General features: G+C 44.6%; 1 protein-coding gene across 2 annotated transcripts in view; it reads right to left on the bottom strand.

Annotated features, from left to right (window-relative positions):
- RPRD2 (regulation of nuclear pre-mRNA domain containing 2) overlaps positions 1-17,435 on the bottom strand; it is a 58,790-nt gene that overhangs the window by 23,573 nt on the left and 17,782 nt on the right. For both annotated transcript variants that reach the window (XM_074980884.1, XM_074980885.1), the window contains exon 2: positions 14,645-14,774. In XM_074980884.1, coding sequence (XP_074836985.1) covers positions 14,645-14,774 — 130 coding nt within the window. The remainder of the gene's footprint in view (positions 1-14,644; positions 14,775-17,435) is intronic.

Below are 17,435 nucleotides of genomic sequence, written 5' to 3'. Positions count from 1 at the left end.
CCCCTATGAGCATGAGATGGTCCACCTCCTGCCTGAGCCTCGCTACATGGGAGGCCTCCTGGAGGTGGGGCTTGGGTGGAGGTCGTGACAGTGGGAGCGACTGGAAGGGGATGGCGTACCCCGTGGCTATGATCTCCAGCACCCATTTGTCTGTGGTGATCCTTTGCCACTGGTCGTAGAATGGTCGGAGGCGATGGTGGAATAGTCGCTTCGGATGACCTTGTGCGATGGTAGTGATGGCGCAGCCCTGGATCTGTATGTCAAACTTGTGGCCTTTGGCCCCGCCCCGAGGACGCACGGCTCTGTTGTGAACGTCGCCTGGGAGTTCTGTACTGCTGGTGCTGTTGATGTCGCCCTTGCTCGTAACCCCTGTGGTACTGGGGGCGCTGTTGCTGGTACTGGTACCGTCTTTGTTGAGGGTAGTACCTTTTCTTTGTGTATGGAGGGGCGTTGCTGTGGAACGTGCTGCCGTGTTCGCAACGTCCAGGGCGATCTGAACTCCCGTCCTCGAGGCCGCGTAGCCTTCTTGCACTATGGCCTTGAGCACCGGCTTATTGTCCTCTGGAAGCGAGTCCATGAGGGAGGTTAACCTGGAATAGTTGTCGAAGTTATGGTTCGCTAAGTGCGCTACGTAATTTGCCATTCGCAAAGTTAAAGTGGAGGAGGAGTAGACCTTTCTGCCGAACAGCTCTAGCTTCTTGGCATCTTTGTCTGTTCCCCCTGTCCTGAATTGAGATGTCTTTGATCTTTGTTGCGACGACTCCACCACCAAGGAATTTGGCTGTGGGTGGCTGAACAGGAACTCCATGCCCTTCGCCGGCACAAAGTATTTCTTATCCGCTCTCTTTTGGACAGGCGGAATAGTCGCAGGGGTCTGCCATATCGTAGTGGCGGACTCTAAGATCGCTTCATCAAGCGGTATTGCTACTCTGGAGGAGGCCGGAGGTCTCAAATTTTTGAGGAGCTTATGGTGTTCTCTTGCACCTCTGCTGTCTGGATGCCTTGCGTGAAGGCCACCCTCTTAAACAGCTCTTGAAACTGTTTGAGATCGTCCGGAGGATGGACGTCCCCTGGGGCCGTAGCCTCGTCCGGGGAGGAGAGCGAGGAACCGCTGGGGTACGTCTCTCTGGACCCTTCCGGTTCCTGCTGGTGATGGTACACCCTCTCGCTAGAGGTTTGCGAGGGAAAATCTCAGGGTTCCATAACCAGTCCCCCCTGAGATGCTTGAGTCTCTGTCCCCGCTCGCAATTGCCCTCGGGGGTACGAGATCGTCTGTGGGGATCTTTCCCTAGTAGATTGCCGATGGTGTCTATGCCCCGCGTGGTAGGGGCGACCATGGCAGTATAGGCACTGTTCTTGGGAAGGTGACCTAGACCACTCCCTTGGTGCATACCCTCTGCGTCTGGGGGAGGGAGATCATCGAGACACTGGAGAGAGCGATTTTGCATAATAGTCCAGCGGTTCAAACCCCAGGAAGGGTGAAGGTGGTCCCAGCCAGGGTGAGGCTGGTTGCAAAAATGGAGAAGGGGGCTCCGGGTAGGCTAGGGGGGACCCCTGCCTTCTGGTTGGAGTCTGCAGCATAAGCAGAGGGCTGTGAGAGAGCAGCTCCACAGCCCTGTCCAGAGAGGGGCTGCGATGCCTCCTCTTGTGTGCAGCCTTCCCCCTCCCTGGAGGAGGTAACTCCGCCCCCTGACACACAGGGGATGCCGGCCCCGTCCGCACCATGCTAGGCACACTCGAAGGCGGTGCCGCACGTGCGGTGTCCCTCGGTGCCTGCAGGCTGTGTGCCTGCGCGCTCTGCACCGCCGGTTCTCCGGGGGTCGGTGCCGCTGCCTGCGGTGCCGCCGGTACCGGCGCTTGTTTAGCCGCCACCCTGCCTGCGGTGCAGGGCGGCTGGCTGATTATCGGAGGCTGAGCCGCTTCCACGTGGCTCTCTGTGCCGCCGCCGATCAGCTGTTGCTGCGGCTGGGGGCTGCTCGCTCCTCCCGTCCCGCTCGCTGTTGCTGCCGGCAGGGATCGGGCTGGGGAGGCTTTCCTCCATTTTTGCGCTGATGGGGTGAGGGAGGCAGCTTTCCTTTTATGGGCCCCAGAGGGTCCCTCCTGCTGCGGCCGCTCCAGCACGTCTGGCTGGAGGGCCTTGTCAAAAAGCAGCATTTTAAGCCGCATCTCCCTGTCTCTCCTTGCTCTGGCTGTTAGTTTAGCACAGAAGGAGCATTTCTGTGCAACGTGGGACTCCCCAAGGCACCTTATGCATAGACTGTGCCCATCGGACGCTGGCATCGCCTCTCGGCAGGACTCACATTTTTTAAATCCTGAAGAAGACATTGTTGGTGAGTCTTTCAGGTGTTAAACGGGTACTTAGCATCTTCTCTGTGCTGTTTTCCCCCTCCGATGGCCTGCCGCAGCAGGAGGGCTGATGGCCCTATGCTCCTGGCCTCCGGCGCTTGTTACTGGGACTGGTGAAGCTGTCCTGCTTGTAGTTTGCTTTTGTTTTTTTTGTGTAAAAATAACAACCGGCTAACTTGCAGTAGCCTAAGTACTTGAAAGAAACTTTAAAAGAAACAGTTAAGTCGTTGAATACGCTACTTGGCCTTAGCCTAGTTGGATTCCGTCTGCAGCCGACGGCGGTTGAGAGGAACTGGTGGGGACCGGATCGCGCACATGGCCAGGAGCGCGCAAGGGAGCGGCGCGCGCCGGCGCATGCGCGGTCCGGCAGAAACTGCTTGGAAGATCCGATCTGCGGCGCCGGGCGAGCCCGACACCTATTGTGGAGCACCCACGGGGACACTCGAAGAAGAAGAAGGATGTATCCAGGAAAAAATGGATATATGGTAACACTAGCCAACACCCCCAAACTCCTTCCTTACCCATGTGATGGAGGTCCCCTCAGCCACTTGCTGCTGCATGGGCTAAGTATCTGTGTAGGGGGTGTGAATGGACATGTGCTAGGGGGTGTAATTCTCTTCTTTGCTCAAAGCAAGGCTGGCGGCGAGAGGGGGGTGCAGGGAGGCAAACGAGGGGCCCAATGTGCTGCCTGCACAATGCAAAGTCTCTTCCCTTGGCACTTGCAACCTGAGCTTGCAGTTCAGGTGCCAGTCACCTTGGGATGGGTTAAATCACAGGGGTAACCAGCCCCCATAGCCAGCAAATTGGGGAGAGAGAGTAACTGAGCCACCCCCTCTCTCGGCCGAGATGATCATTTAATGGGGGTGTAACTGGGCAGACCCCCTCACCACTCTTGGTACTGGGTACTGATTGAAATGGGAACCCTTAACCCCTCCCCAAACAATGCTCTGTGCTCCAAATCTTACTATGCAGCAATAAGCTTTCAGTTGTTGGTTCCATCCTGTATTTCCTCTACCGAGATCTGCACTGTGATTTGTGGAGAGCTGGGTATGTAACTGCCTGGTTTGTGCATGCAAATGACTATTTTGCATGTGTGGCAATTGAAGTTATTATGTATTAAGTACAGCAAGTAAGAAGAGTGGGTGTGCTGACTTGTACGCATTGGAGGTGCAAGAAGAGTCTCGCTGTACACCACTGCAAGGGGAAGTGACATCTAACGCATGGGCAGGTTTTCACATATGGTGACAGCAAGGGTGGAAGTTTTTTCAGCACATCTTGAGTACCAGTAGATTCAGATGTGCCCCTCAGTAAATGGTAAATCTCTGCATCTTTATCAATGAAGCTGTTGTAAGTAGGACTTTAAAAACTATCACTCGGGCTACATCTACACTAGAAGGTTTTGTCAAAAGACTCAGAGTGCCTACACAAAAATGTGTTTTGTCCATAGTCAATCAGTTTTTGTCAACAAAAAAGCCTTGTAGACACTCTGGGGGACCCTCTGTCAACAGACAGGGCTTCTGGTTCACCAGGCAGCCCTGTTTCCTGAGCTTCCAGTTGGCTGTTCTGTCAAGAGCATAGCTGGGCAGTCTGGCTGCTCTCTGTCACTGGAGTGGATCATTTTTCTGATCCACTTGTGCATATGGTTGTGATCTGTTGACAGAAGTTTTGCTGGAAGTTCTGTTCCAACAGTAACTTCTGCCGACTGATCACCGTAGTGTAGACATAGCCTCAGGTTGTACTTAGAGGTTAAAAAGTCAAATTTGGGCACTCCGCCTTCGGAAAGGTTGCTGATCCCTGATCTAGGGCTATATACAGACAAACCTGAAACAACACAGTGAGAAATAAAATCTCCAACATCCAACCCCCCCAGATTTCTTTAATCAATACAAGATTGCTAGGAGAAACAAACGGGGTTTGGGGGGACAAGATAGGGAAGAAAAGCAAATAGTAGCACCTAGTCACCAGTTGTTGGCAACTACTATTCCTTTCAAAGCAACCTTCATTAAGAATCATGTACACAGGCTCCAATGATAATACAGTACAAAACCTCAAGTGGCCACATATGAACCTAGGGCCTACTCAGCAGAAGCAATAACCCTAGAGAATTTCAAAGATGAGAATAATAAACTGTCTATTTGGAAACACAAAACTAATCACCTAGGAACCTTAGAGATACTTTGAATCACAGCACCTCTCAAAGCTCACTGTGAATAGTTATAATACTGCACATACTACAATGGTTAACTCAGCTCATATTTTAAGATACCATGCCAGGCAAAAGGTGGTTGAAAGTAGTAAAAATGAACAACTGAATGTAAGTTAATCTACAGCTCTTGGATGTTCCAACTCAGCCATAGCGTGAAGTTCCCCAAATAAAAGGATAATGCATTTTTAGCATCTTTTGATGGGTATTGAAGTGACAGGTAGAAGTTGATTGCAGTCAGTCAGTTTGAGAAATATAGTGCTGGCTAACACTTTGAGAGGTTGTGACAGGATTGTGCTTGGGGGCTTGCAGGTTAAAAAAAAAAAATCTGTGGAGATATATGCCGAATTCTCACTCAAACCTAAGACACAGAACTACATTCTTCCAAATACAAGAGAAGAAGGAAAGGTCTCTAAAGGTAAGTCTACACAACAACAAAAAAAAACAAACCCCACACACCACGAGGCTGGTCTGTGCCAGTAAATTCTGGAATAGGGGCTTGTGCTGCGGGGTTATTTCAGTCCAGCGTAGGCTCCTAGGCTTTGGATCCTGTGGTCCCAGAGTCTGGGCTCCAGACCAACCCCAGAAGTCTACACTTTAGTGAAACTGCCCGACTACTCAAATCAGCTGGCACCAGCTAGCTGCAGGTTTTACTTTGCTGTATATACCTACCCCAAAAGTACATCAACACTGCAATAAAAAAAGCCTATAGCAAGACGTCTCAGCACACACAGACTGACATAGGCTCATGAGGGCTGCAGCAATGTGAACATGCAGGCTTGGGCTGAATCCCAGATTGAGACTCTCCCATCTCTGGGAGGCACTCAGAGTCCAGCCTCCAGACCCAAGAATCTACACTACAATTTTTAGGCCCACATCCTGAGTCCCACAATTCTGAGTCAGCTGACTCAAGTCAGCAGAGTTCTTTCATTACAATACAGACATACCACAAGATACGTAAATTAAGAAATGGAAAAATTAAATTATTCTGGCATACAGCATTGAGAGAGTATGGAAGCAATGAGTTCATTCCCCTAGTGTACATACTGCTTTTGTACATGGTTTTAGAGGCTTTTCTTACAGAAAGAAAGAAAAAGGAGAGAGAGAGAGAGAGTGTAATTTCCATGTATATTTTCCCCCTCATTTTCTTATGCAGTGATCCTGGAAGTTCAGTATTTCCCTTAGCATTAACATAAATTAATATTTTTGTTAGCTTCAATTTCCTCCTGTGGCCATTCAGCTATGACAGAATGAGTGGCTACCTACGATCTGTTCCCAAACTCATGCTGTATTTTTATTATTGACTCTGCCTGGCCTTTTACACCAGGTCAAAAAAGTGCTGCACTTACCTCGGTACAGGATAACTCAAATGATAAATGAGGTTAAACTTGCATGAGCTGACAGAGTGCCAGTTTTAAATTGTTTTAGTCCACAAACCAATAGACAAGTGAATTAAGGTTACAGCCTTTCAATAGCGTGCAAAACATGTGAGATTGCATCAATTTTGCAACTACAGAGGGAATGCTCATTTTAGCTTAAATTGTATCCTTTTAACCACTTATTTTGTGTAGAGCTTTGTTACACTTCATGGATACAAGAAATCAGATTTCTGTTATGAAAGTTTCATAGGATCAAATAATATCTATATTATGAAAAAAGTGTTTAAAACAGATATTTTATGACGCAAAAGTGAGACTGTATCTACGTTATGGCATTGCATTTCTCCTTGGGGCTCTTCTACTATACAACATATGTTAAAGGTGTAAAACTTCATTTTTGAATAGTCACAGGGAGGTAGCCATGTTAGCCTGTATTCTAACAAAACAAGCCAGCAGTCATGTAGCACTTCAAAGGACTAACAAAATAATTAGGTGATGAACTTTTGTGGGATAGATAGATCTGAAGAAGGGGTCAGTACCACGAAAGCTCATCACCTAATAAATTATTATGTTAGTCTTAAGTGCTACATGACTGCTGATTCATTTTGATCTTTGAAGTTAAACTTTGCATTATTGAAATATGAAATTCATTTATTGTATTGATCACAGGATACTAACATTCAGAACCTTCAGAGTTGTAGGAACAGCCTAAATGAAAAGGACATTGACACACTACACCCTGGTACAATGATGAGAACCTTCTTTTGGCCACAGATCCTACACACACCCCAATGTCAACTATGTGGGAGCAACCAGACATTCACTGCAATCTCAAACTCAGAAGAAGATGATAAAAGACAAACATATCACCTGTGGATGAACACTTTTCATTAAGCTATCACTTTGTATCTACCAATCTTCATCCTCAGATGAAATCTGCACTTTCAAAAGATGAGCCTGGGAGCGTAAATGCATCACTCTGACAGACACTAAAAATAAGTTATTGAACAAAGACACTCAGTTTATGACTTCTTATAACAAATTGTAACCCACTAATCCTCTTTTTGCCCTGACTGTAGGTGGAAACTGGCCTATCAGATTTTAATAGGCCCCTATCTTGATTGGTCCCTTACAATGTGCTAACTACTTAAGCTAAACAGTCTGTTCCACTTTGCATTTTGCTCTGACCATGGGAGTACCTTTATCAGACCTGAAGAGCAGCTCTGCATAGCTTGAAAACTTGTCTCCCTCTCCAAAGGTAGTTGGTGCAGTGAAAGTTGTTACCTAACTCACCTTGTTCCTCAAACTGAGTATATAAAACTTGTGTCCTATTGGAGGAAAACACCATTTCTGACAGAATGGTACAGATGTTTTCCATTATTTTTCAATTAATTCAATTCTATACTTCCACTAAGTCAGGTACATCCATTTGTGTGTTGAAAGTTTCACTCATCCAACTACCTGGAGAAGCATTTTTGCGAGAAGATTAAAATATTATTAGTTATTCCTGTGGTATAGGTGGGAAAGCAGAGTCTGCAAGTACCAGCTCAGGCATGCATATTTCCACCATAAATAGGCACCATCAATATTAAAATTACACATGCAGAAACACTGTTTATGCAGAATTAAATTAATTCACTGGTGCCTTGTATCCTTCCAAAAGGAGGAAAGCTGGCACAAACCTCTAAAACCCAGAAAATATAAAGTAAAGGTATGTTAAACCTGCAACACAATTTTAACTATGCTGGCAATAACCACTGGGAATGCTTCAGTAAGTGATTAACAGATTATCCAATTACCATGGGAAGTAGTGGATTTTCCATCTCTTGATGTCTTCAAATCAAGACTGGATGGTATATCAGAAAATGCTTTAATCCAGCAGTTTGCAAATTGTGGGTCAGGACCCATTTGAATGGGATCACCAAGGCTGTCATTAGATTTGCTGGGTCTTAGGACTGAAGCCCTCAACCTCTGGCACTCCCCAGGGCAGCAGGGCTCAGGCTTAGGGTCATGTAGCAATTTTAATTGTCAGAAGGGGGTCACATAGTGCAATGAAGTTTGAGAAACCTTGTTTTAATCTATTAAAAACACTTCAGCTCAACGTAGGAGTAACTAGATGAAATTATCCGGCCTGTGTCACACAGGAAATCAGATTAGCTCAAATAGTCCCTTCTGGATTTAAGATCTATGAATATTTAAAAAGGCAGTATTAGGAAGGACTAAGAACATGCAGTTGGTGGTTTTCCACAGATTTAAATTCCAACATTTATGTGCATTTACTCCTGCTGTGCCCACTTTATTAAGTATATCTGTACTGAACAGTGAGATATTAGTTGGTGCACTTTCGCAAAGCTGTGGCTACACAACATGGAGAGTTGCATATTGTCTTCAGAGGATAAATATGCCTTATTTAGGCACATAGTTTTGTAGGTTTTTTTGTCAATAGCCCTGTACAAGAGAGTCTTCTTGCCAGTCTGGTGACAGGCATAATAATGGTCTACATGGCTAAGCGAGGACACATGAAGGAAACGTTTCACAAGGAACCCTCAAGGCAAAGATGAAGAGGTTGTAACATTTAGTAAGTATGGATTGGTGTGTCTGGACTAGGTTCGCTGTAATACTGTCATATAATGCTCATTTGTTCTGTCCCCAAAGCTTCTGTATCACCTATGAGTGCGTAGCGTTAGCACTCTGAATACTCAGGCACTGCTCAGAGAAGGCTGAGTTAAGACTTTGCCTACGCCTATAATTTAAGACAACCTAGCTACATTGTTCAGGGTGTAAAAAACTCACACACCCTGAAAGGCACTGTTAAGATGATCTAAACTCTGGTATAGACACTGCTAAATTGATGGAAGAATTCTTCCATCAACCTGACTACCACCTCTTGAGGAGGTGGATTAAATATAGTGATGGACAAATCCCTTCTGTTACAGGACCAAGAGTCTACACTATGGTGCTGCTGGGCCAGTCTAGCTTTGTAGTATAGACATATCCTATTTAGGTTGCAGTTCAGAGGATGGAGAATACCTTATGTTATGCTTCCTGGTTTTCAAAGGTTTAAATTTAGCCCCTTTCCTCATTCTGGAAGGACCTGAGTCGTCTTTTATATTTTCTTAGTTTTGGGGGTTTTTTAATTTGTTTTTAAATAATAATTCTGTTGTCCCCCTCCCCCATACAACAGCCTACCTCTCACCATCTCTCCTTGGCAATAATCACTCCAATGACAGAATGCACTGGCTACGTGGTAATCCCTTCATAGCGCCTGCACTGTCTCCTGCCTGTGTCTACCCAGCACAGCCTGATTTTTCCTGCTCAGCCCTTCTCCTGAGAGAGAAGCTGGTGTTAGTGCAGGACCTGCAGACTGAGGAGCTGGAGAGGAGATGCAGCAACACTGTATAGACTAGCATGCAGGGGACAGGGCATTTTTTAAGTGGGGCAGACAGAAGACTTGGATATGAGGATTTTTGAAGGACAAAGATGAAGCCTCCCCAGCATGGCTCTGATTTCTTCCCTCTCTCAGATTTTTTTGAGTACTACTCCACCACACATCCAGTGCCTCATTCTTCTGATCTCCCATATTCCCTCCAACTGTTCAGACTCCCTCCCTCCACACTCCAAAGCCCCCAACATTATCATTATCACACCTATTGCTCTGATGACCTCCACACGCTGCTGATTCAAAACTCCCCCTCTCCTCATACATACATCTTTGAGTTCCCCAGCACCAGCTCCATCATCATCTTTGTCACTCCTGGCCCCTGTAAGTATGGAGGAGCTGTAGTAAAGTGGTGTGGCTGCGAGGAGTAAAAGTATAATCTGGGGGCAGGACAATAAAGATGTAGAACCCTTGTACGAAACCTGAGACAAGAGTGTCAAGCACAGGCGCTGCACATCCATTTGCAGCACTGAAGTACAGACATTCAAAGTGGCCGATTCATTTCAAGATGACTGGGAAACATGGAGGTGAAGACATTGAAACAACAGCTCAGACAAGTGAGTTATCCCATTAATCTCAGTGGGTGTTCTTAACCCTTTCTACCTTAAGCATCCAGGCTGACAAAACAGGAGGGAGGGAAAGAGGTTCAGAACCTGCCAAAAGAGGAAGGGCCACCAGATAAACTGCCATGGGGTCAGGGTCCCCCAACCCCAGATCTACACATAGGGAGGCAAGGAGACACACACAGCCTCCTAGTTTACTTTGGGGAGGCAGTTTAGACCTCCTCAGGAAGCAGTCCCATGACTTTTACAGCATTCCACTCCCATATTGCCTCTCTCAGTCTCCCACCTCTCTCATCCCACAGCTGGAACACCACAACTCCCATTTATCCTCCTCTTAACACAGAGCTCCAAATGTCCCTACTTCATTGCCTTTACTCTAATTCTTCCATCTTCTTCTCTGATGCCCAAACCTCTAACCCCTTGCAATGCTCCAAACCTACCCCCCATACTCCCTAGCAGCTCATGCTGGAAGGGCTGTGTTTCAGGAACATTTGACCAAATGATGTAGTAACTACATTCTTTTGATCACACACAGTTGCACTGTTTGGGAAACAAGATCACATGATCCTAAATGCTTTCCTCTATTTAATGCTAATTTCCTTCCCAATACTTCCAATTACTATCCACTTGCTGGCTGAGACATTAGAGCACGGTAGAATATCACTCAAACCAGAATCACTGGTCTCAGGATAAAATGAGCAAAAAATATTCTCTACAGAAGAATGCAGAGAGCAAAGTGTGTGTAAGACAGACTGAAAACTGCCCATGGTAGGAATCATACTCCAAGAGCATGAGTGTAGCTCAGGTACACTACTACAACACGTCACCCATGTACTTTTACAACAGACTGCCTGGAAACCCTTTTTAAGCATGTGCTGACCCGGTATATCAAACTTACCCTTGAATAATTGTTTAAATATTTCTAAAGGACACCAGGAGCCATGTAATAGTTGGTATAAATCTTGAGTAACTAAGATGAGTTTAGAGAAGATGAGAGCTATAACTGTGCATCTACAGCGTGCACAAAAATAAAAGTCTGAACATTATTTTGTAAACATTTTTAAGAGAGGGACTTCCGTGAAACTCCTTGCTTGAAATTCATCAAATTTGGATCACCAACACTAGTGAACACAATTGCTGACCCAGAACAAATTTCAAGATAATTTAAGTCAGCACATGGATGTATTTTAGAACAGGTAATGCTCTTTTATAGTAGAATAAAGTCCATTAAAAACCACATTCCACAAAGTGAATGCACCAAACAGATCCTCAAAAGCTTGGCCATGTTCTTTAAGTAATAAAATCGTCGCATCTGGATTTATAATATAATTAAAAGGCACTCTGGAGAAAGGCTAGTCTTGTGGTTAAGGCTCAGAATTGGCACCGTAGAAATCAAGTTTTATTCTTGCTTCTCCAGCAGACACCTGGTATGATTTTGTCATTCCAGTCACTTCCTCAGTTAACTTCTTTTTGCATCTGTAAAAATGAGGACATTTCTTTGCTTCCTCAGAGAGAGAGAGAGAACCATTAAATAAAACATTAGTGAAAAGATGCAGCTAAAAGCAAGATGGAAACTGTCCAGTGAGAGTTAAAACAATCTGAAAAGCTCTACTTTTCCATGAAAATTATTGAACCGCCACAAAAAAGTTAGAACATCACTTGGGGAATGAGCAGCAGAACGCATCTACTTTCAAGAAACAAAGATCCTTTTTATAACAGTATTTGTGAATGAATAGGCAATGCCTGCTTCACAGCTCTTCTGCCTAAACCTAAAGTGAAATCACAGTCCAATAATTAGGGTATCAGGCAGCAAATGAAAATATGGTCAGAAGCCTTCGAAAATTTCCACCCTATACAGATAAAGCAGGAGCACAACTGGTTAAAAACCACAGTCAGAGAGCAACTCAATGATTTACTGTCAAACTGGAAGGATTTATGTACATAGTGGTGTCTGTCCTCGGTTCAGTACTAGTATATATTTTCATTTATGACATGGCCAATGGATTGGACAGTATACTTATCAAATATGTATAGGACACCAAGCAGGAGAGGATGTGACCACTATGGAGAACAGAATGACAATTCAAAACAATCGACAAATTGATTTGAAGTCAACGAGATGAAATTCTATAAAGACAAATGCTAGACTTCAGATGGAAAAAAATCCAATGGTACAAATACAAAATGAGAAGTAACTGGGTTGGCAGCAATGCTAGAGAAAAGGATCACAAACTGAATATGAGCCAAAAGTATGACACAGTTGCAAAAAAGGCTTATATTCTAGGGTGCGTTAACAGCAGTGTCATTGACACACAAGATCACTGTTCCACCCTACTCTGCAATAGTGAAACCTTTGCTGCAGTTCTGTGTCCAGCTTTGGGCACCACACTGAGAAAGATGTGGACATGCTGCAGAAAGCACAAAAATGATGAAAAATGTAGAAACCCTGACCTATGAGGTAAGGTTAAAAAAACTATTCATATTTAGTCTTGAGAAAAGACTGAAGGGGGACCTGATAACATCCATCAAAAGTGTTAAGGACTGTTACAAAGAGGACAGAGGTCAATTGTTCCCTAGGTTCACTGAAGGTAAAAATAAGAAGCAATGTGCTTAATCTCCAGCAAAGATGACTTAGGTTAGGCACTAAAAAAGTCTAACTATAAGGATAGTTAAGTACTGGACTAGGTTTCTAAGGCTATGTCTATACTAAACACAAAAGTTGACTGCCAACACACAATTTTAGCTATGCCAATTGCATAGCTAAAAATCTATTGATCCAGAGTCTACTTCCATGTCTGTCCACACAGAGGAAGGCTCATCAACCTTCCCTATTCCTTGCCTCTCGCGCCAAGTATGGGGATTGACGTCGACCCTTGGGATGAACAAAATGAAACCCCAAAAGATCGACCCTTAGCAGGTCAATCTTCCATCATGGTGTGACTCTAGCCTAAGGCAGGCTATGGATAGATCTCCACACTGATATAAAATTACCTGCATCTGATCCACAAAAATGGTCAACAGATATAAAGCAGACATCCAGGGCTCTACTTATGGAACCACCATCACTGGAGTTTTTCCAGAACACACTAAACAAAACACCTGTCACAGACTGTTTAGGTATACATAATCCTGTCTCAACATTTGCAGGGGAGAGAGTGATGGAGCACGAGAGAGATTAAACTGACGCCTTTAGGTCCTTTCCAGGACTTTTTCTATGATTCTATGAAAGACATCTAAATCCTTTACAACACTGTGAGTATAGTGGCATGTATAAGTTAAGATTAAAAAATAAGGAAGTGAAGAGCGTAATGAAAACATATAAATCAAGGAGAAGGAAGACCAAAAAAGTGTTTTTAGTATGACTCTAGCAAAACAAATCCCTCTCAGTCTATTAAAAATGGTACAAAGAAAATCTATTATTTGAAACAAAGAAGGGAGAAGGGAAAAAATAACTTGACAAATAAAAGCCCTCAAATTATACCTTATTTACATAGCACACAAGGCATATTAGGTCTTTTGTGGATAATTCTTCACATTTCACTTAACCATGTTTCTACTCAGACATGTCATAGCATTAAAAATATATTTCACAGTTTGAGAACTTTTCATGAAGCCTTCCATTCCCATCCAATGAAAGTCTATTGGAGTAGTGGTGATTATGTCGCCTCCCAGAGGTTTATTTTTAATCAATGTTCTGATGCAACAGATTTTATTCTTTGCAAATGTAAATACACAGATGTGTGCATTAATAATCTTTCTACTACTGTGCAATTTTTAAAAAGTGGCACAATTTAGAGTATTGAGTGGACAAGAAAGCACCTTTGCAATATTTTAAAACTTCCATACAGATTGATTTACTCGGGCAGGGGTATGGAAACTTTTTTGGGGTCAGGGACTACTCACCCTCCCTGCTCAAATAAAATCAGCTGGGGACCACACACAAATGAGAAGCCAAAAACCCCCTCAGTGATCTGGCCCCAACAGTGAGGAGAGAAAACCCTCACAGATGTGGCCCCCAGCTGAGAGGCAGGAGAAGACAGACACTTCCCTTAAGCTCCAGTCCCAAGGGATAGGTTGGAAGGAGACACCATGGCTCAGGGCTTACTCACAAGGCCTGATAAATTCCACTGGGGGCCCAGGGCTAGTAGATTTTGAGAGTATCCCATAGGATCTGAGGTAGGGCCAAAATGAGGGATTTAGTGTGCACAAAGGAACTGCCAGAGAGCAGACTAGGGATGAGGATGCAGGAATGGGGTGGAGATGTAGGGTTTAGAAAGGAGGTAAGTGCAGAAATGGACTGGAGATGGAGGTGACAGAGCACCTACCTGATGCCGTTCCCTGGGGGGAAAGGAGGACATGCAGGTAACTCCACACGACTGTGCACTGCAGGGAGTGCCTTCCTGAAGCACACAGATCAACTTCAGCCCCACTGCCAGGCAGAGCTCCTACACTAAATCTGGTCTGGAAGGCTCAGGGTTTCCCATCCCACAGCAGGAAGCTGTTCCTTGTGCTCCAGGCATGGCATCCCCCCATGTGGCTGGAGAGCCAGCACCAACCTGTGCCACTGGGTAAGTGCGAACCCTCAGCCTGGCAGTCTGGAGATAGGCAAGCTGCACGCTGCCGTAGATTCTCCACCCCCTGTGCGAGGGCAATCGCAAGTAAAATTCACAGCTTTAAGCTACTAACCCACAAACAAACAAAATACATCACTTACTTAACCAAAGCAGCTGCTTCAGGAAGCACTTCAGCAAATGTATCCCGAAATACAATTGCATTTTTTCTTTTACAGTTCTGTATGACATCATTGGCCAGGTAAAATAGATTCAATCGATGAGGAAAAGCAGCTAAAGAAAAAATTAAAAGAAAATTTGATCACTGCAAAATAAAGATCACCATTAGCATTTCCGATTTACTTTACAAAATACTACAATTTTTTTTTCCAGTAACATTTCTTTTAATGGAACAACAATGACAAGAAAGGACTCGGAGTAAAAACAGGTGAGTAACAATCAGGACACCCTAATTTTCTGCATTATTTTGCTAAACATTTACTGTGTGACTTCAAGTATTTGCTTCACAACCTCTATTTCCTCATCTGAAAAACAGGTACAAGGTTAATTCATCGCAAGTACACTCAAACTCCATTTTAGAACTGGTTCATAATCCTTGCATGAAAGGTACAACTACGTGAAAGCATTCTCCTTGTAAGTACCAAATCTCTAATCTACAGTAGACTAAACAGTAAAATAATGAATAGTAAAGCAAATTTAACTTTTCCTCATTTTTCAAACGGCCCTCTGTGTTTGAGAGTGCTTCACAGATCATCAGTTTACTTGCTCTTTCCTGTACAGCAGAGATTCCCCCTTGATGGAAGTGCAGTGTCTGGAAGGGGTTATGGGTGCAATAGAAGATTCAGGCCTGGGGGCAGCCTTTAGAAGAGGGTGTGGGGTCCGGGAGGGAGTTGGGGACATGCACCCAATCAATATGCTATTTAGATATGGGGATAATTGAAATCTCCTATTATTACTGTGTTTTTTATTTTGATAGCCTCTCTAATCTCCCTTAACATTTCAGCATCACTATCACTGTCCTGGTTAGGTGGTCGGTAATATATTCCTAATGCCATATTCATATTAGAGGAATGAATTGTTATCCATAATGATTCTATGGAACATTTTGATTCCTTTAGGATTTTTGCTTCATTTGATTCTATATTATCCTTCACATATAGTACCACTCCGCCACCCGCATGACCTGTTCTGTCTTTCCGATATAATTTATATCCCGGTATGATAGTATCCCACTGATTGTCCTCATTCCACCATGTTTCTGAGATGCCTATTATGTCAACTTCCTCCTTTGATATGAGGTACTCCAGTTCACCCATCTTATTAGACAGACTCCTAGCATTTGTGTAAAAGCACGTTAAAAAACTACCACTATTTATATGTCCGCCTTTCACAGACGCGTTGGATTTTTTTTATATGCGATTGTTTCACATCTGATCTTGCCCATATATTATTTCCCACGTTCCCTATGTGACTAACTTCTAGGGAATCCCCATCTATGGAGCCTCGTGTAAGAGAAGTCTCTGTCCGATCCAGGTGCTCCCCCGCACCAATCGGCTTTCTCCCACCTCATAGTTTAAAAACTGCTCTACGACCTTTTTAATGTTTAATGCCAGCAGTCTGGATCCACCTTGATTTAGGTGGAGCCCATCATTCCTGTATAGGCTCCCCCTACCCGAAAAGTGTCCCCAGTTCCTAATAAATCTAAACCCCTCTTCCCTACACCATCATCTCATCCATGCATTGAGACTCTGAAGTTCTGCCTGTCTATCTGGCCCTGCGCGTGGAACTGGAAGCATTTCAGAGAATGCCACCATAGATGTTCTGGATTTCAGTCTCTTTCCTAGTAACCTAAATTTGGCCTCCAGAACATCTCTTCTACCCTTCCCTATGTCATTGGTACCAACATGTACCACGACAACCAGCTCCTCCCCAGCACTGCCCATAAGTCTGTCTAGATGCCTCGAGAGATCCGCAACCTTCGCACCAGGCAGGCAAGTCACCATACGGTTCTCCCGGTCATCACAAATCCAACTATCTATATTTCTAATGATCGAATCCCTCACTACTAAAACCTGCTTCTTCCTAACAGCTGGTGCTCCCTCCCCCGGAGAAGTATCCTCGGCACGAGAGGATACAATAGCACCCTCTTGAAGGAGGGTCCCAACTATGGGATGGTTTCCCTCTGCTCCCATTGACTGCTCTCCTTCCCTGAGCCTTTCATCCTCCGTAACAGCATCAGGACTGTCAGATTGGAGGTGGGACAGCCCTATTATGTCCCGGAAAGTCTCATCAACAAACACCTCTGCCTTCCTCAGCTCCTCCAGTTCAGCCACCCTGGCCTCCAAAGCATGCACTCGGTCTCTGAGGGCCAGGAGCTCCTTGCATCGAGCGCACACATACGCCACCCACCCACATGAACAACTTGCAGGTCTGCCACAAACATTTGGAAAAATACATGGATAGTATATATTTTCTGTTATTAAAACCAGATACAATGGTAACGCTTCATTGCTATGATACCAGATTAAATTATTTCATTTTGTTTTTCCTATGTTGCATTTTTTTTCCTGCTGACAATTTTTTAAGAGAAAAATTTCATAGGTGTTCCACATAATTTTTATTGTTTGGTGTTCCATGGTCTCACAGGCTGTTTCCACACATGCCACTTTCGATGCTAATAAACAGACCAAAATATGCTAATGAGGAGTGGATGCAAATTCCCCATGCCTCGTTAGCATAAGGTCACATGATTTGGAGTCTGGAAGATGTTCTTCTGGACTCCAGAACAGCGTGTAGAAGCACGGCCCCCGGTGGGGTCTTCCAGAAGGAAGTCCTTCTTCCAGAGGCCCCTTCTTCCCAGTGCTTCTACACACCATTTTGGAGTCCGCAAGAGCGTCTTCTGGACTCCAAATCACATGACCTTATACTAATGAG

The sequence above is a fragment of the Carettochelys insculpta genome, chromosome 30 (genome assembly GCF_033958435.1).
Source record: "Carettochelys insculpta isolate YL-2023 chromosome 30, ASM3395843v1, whole genome shotgun sequence".
Lineage (NCBI taxonomy): Eukaryota > Metazoa > Chordata > Testudines > Carettochelyidae > Carettochelys > Carettochelys insculpta.
This window is presented reverse-complemented; position numbering and strand designations above follow the sequence as displayed.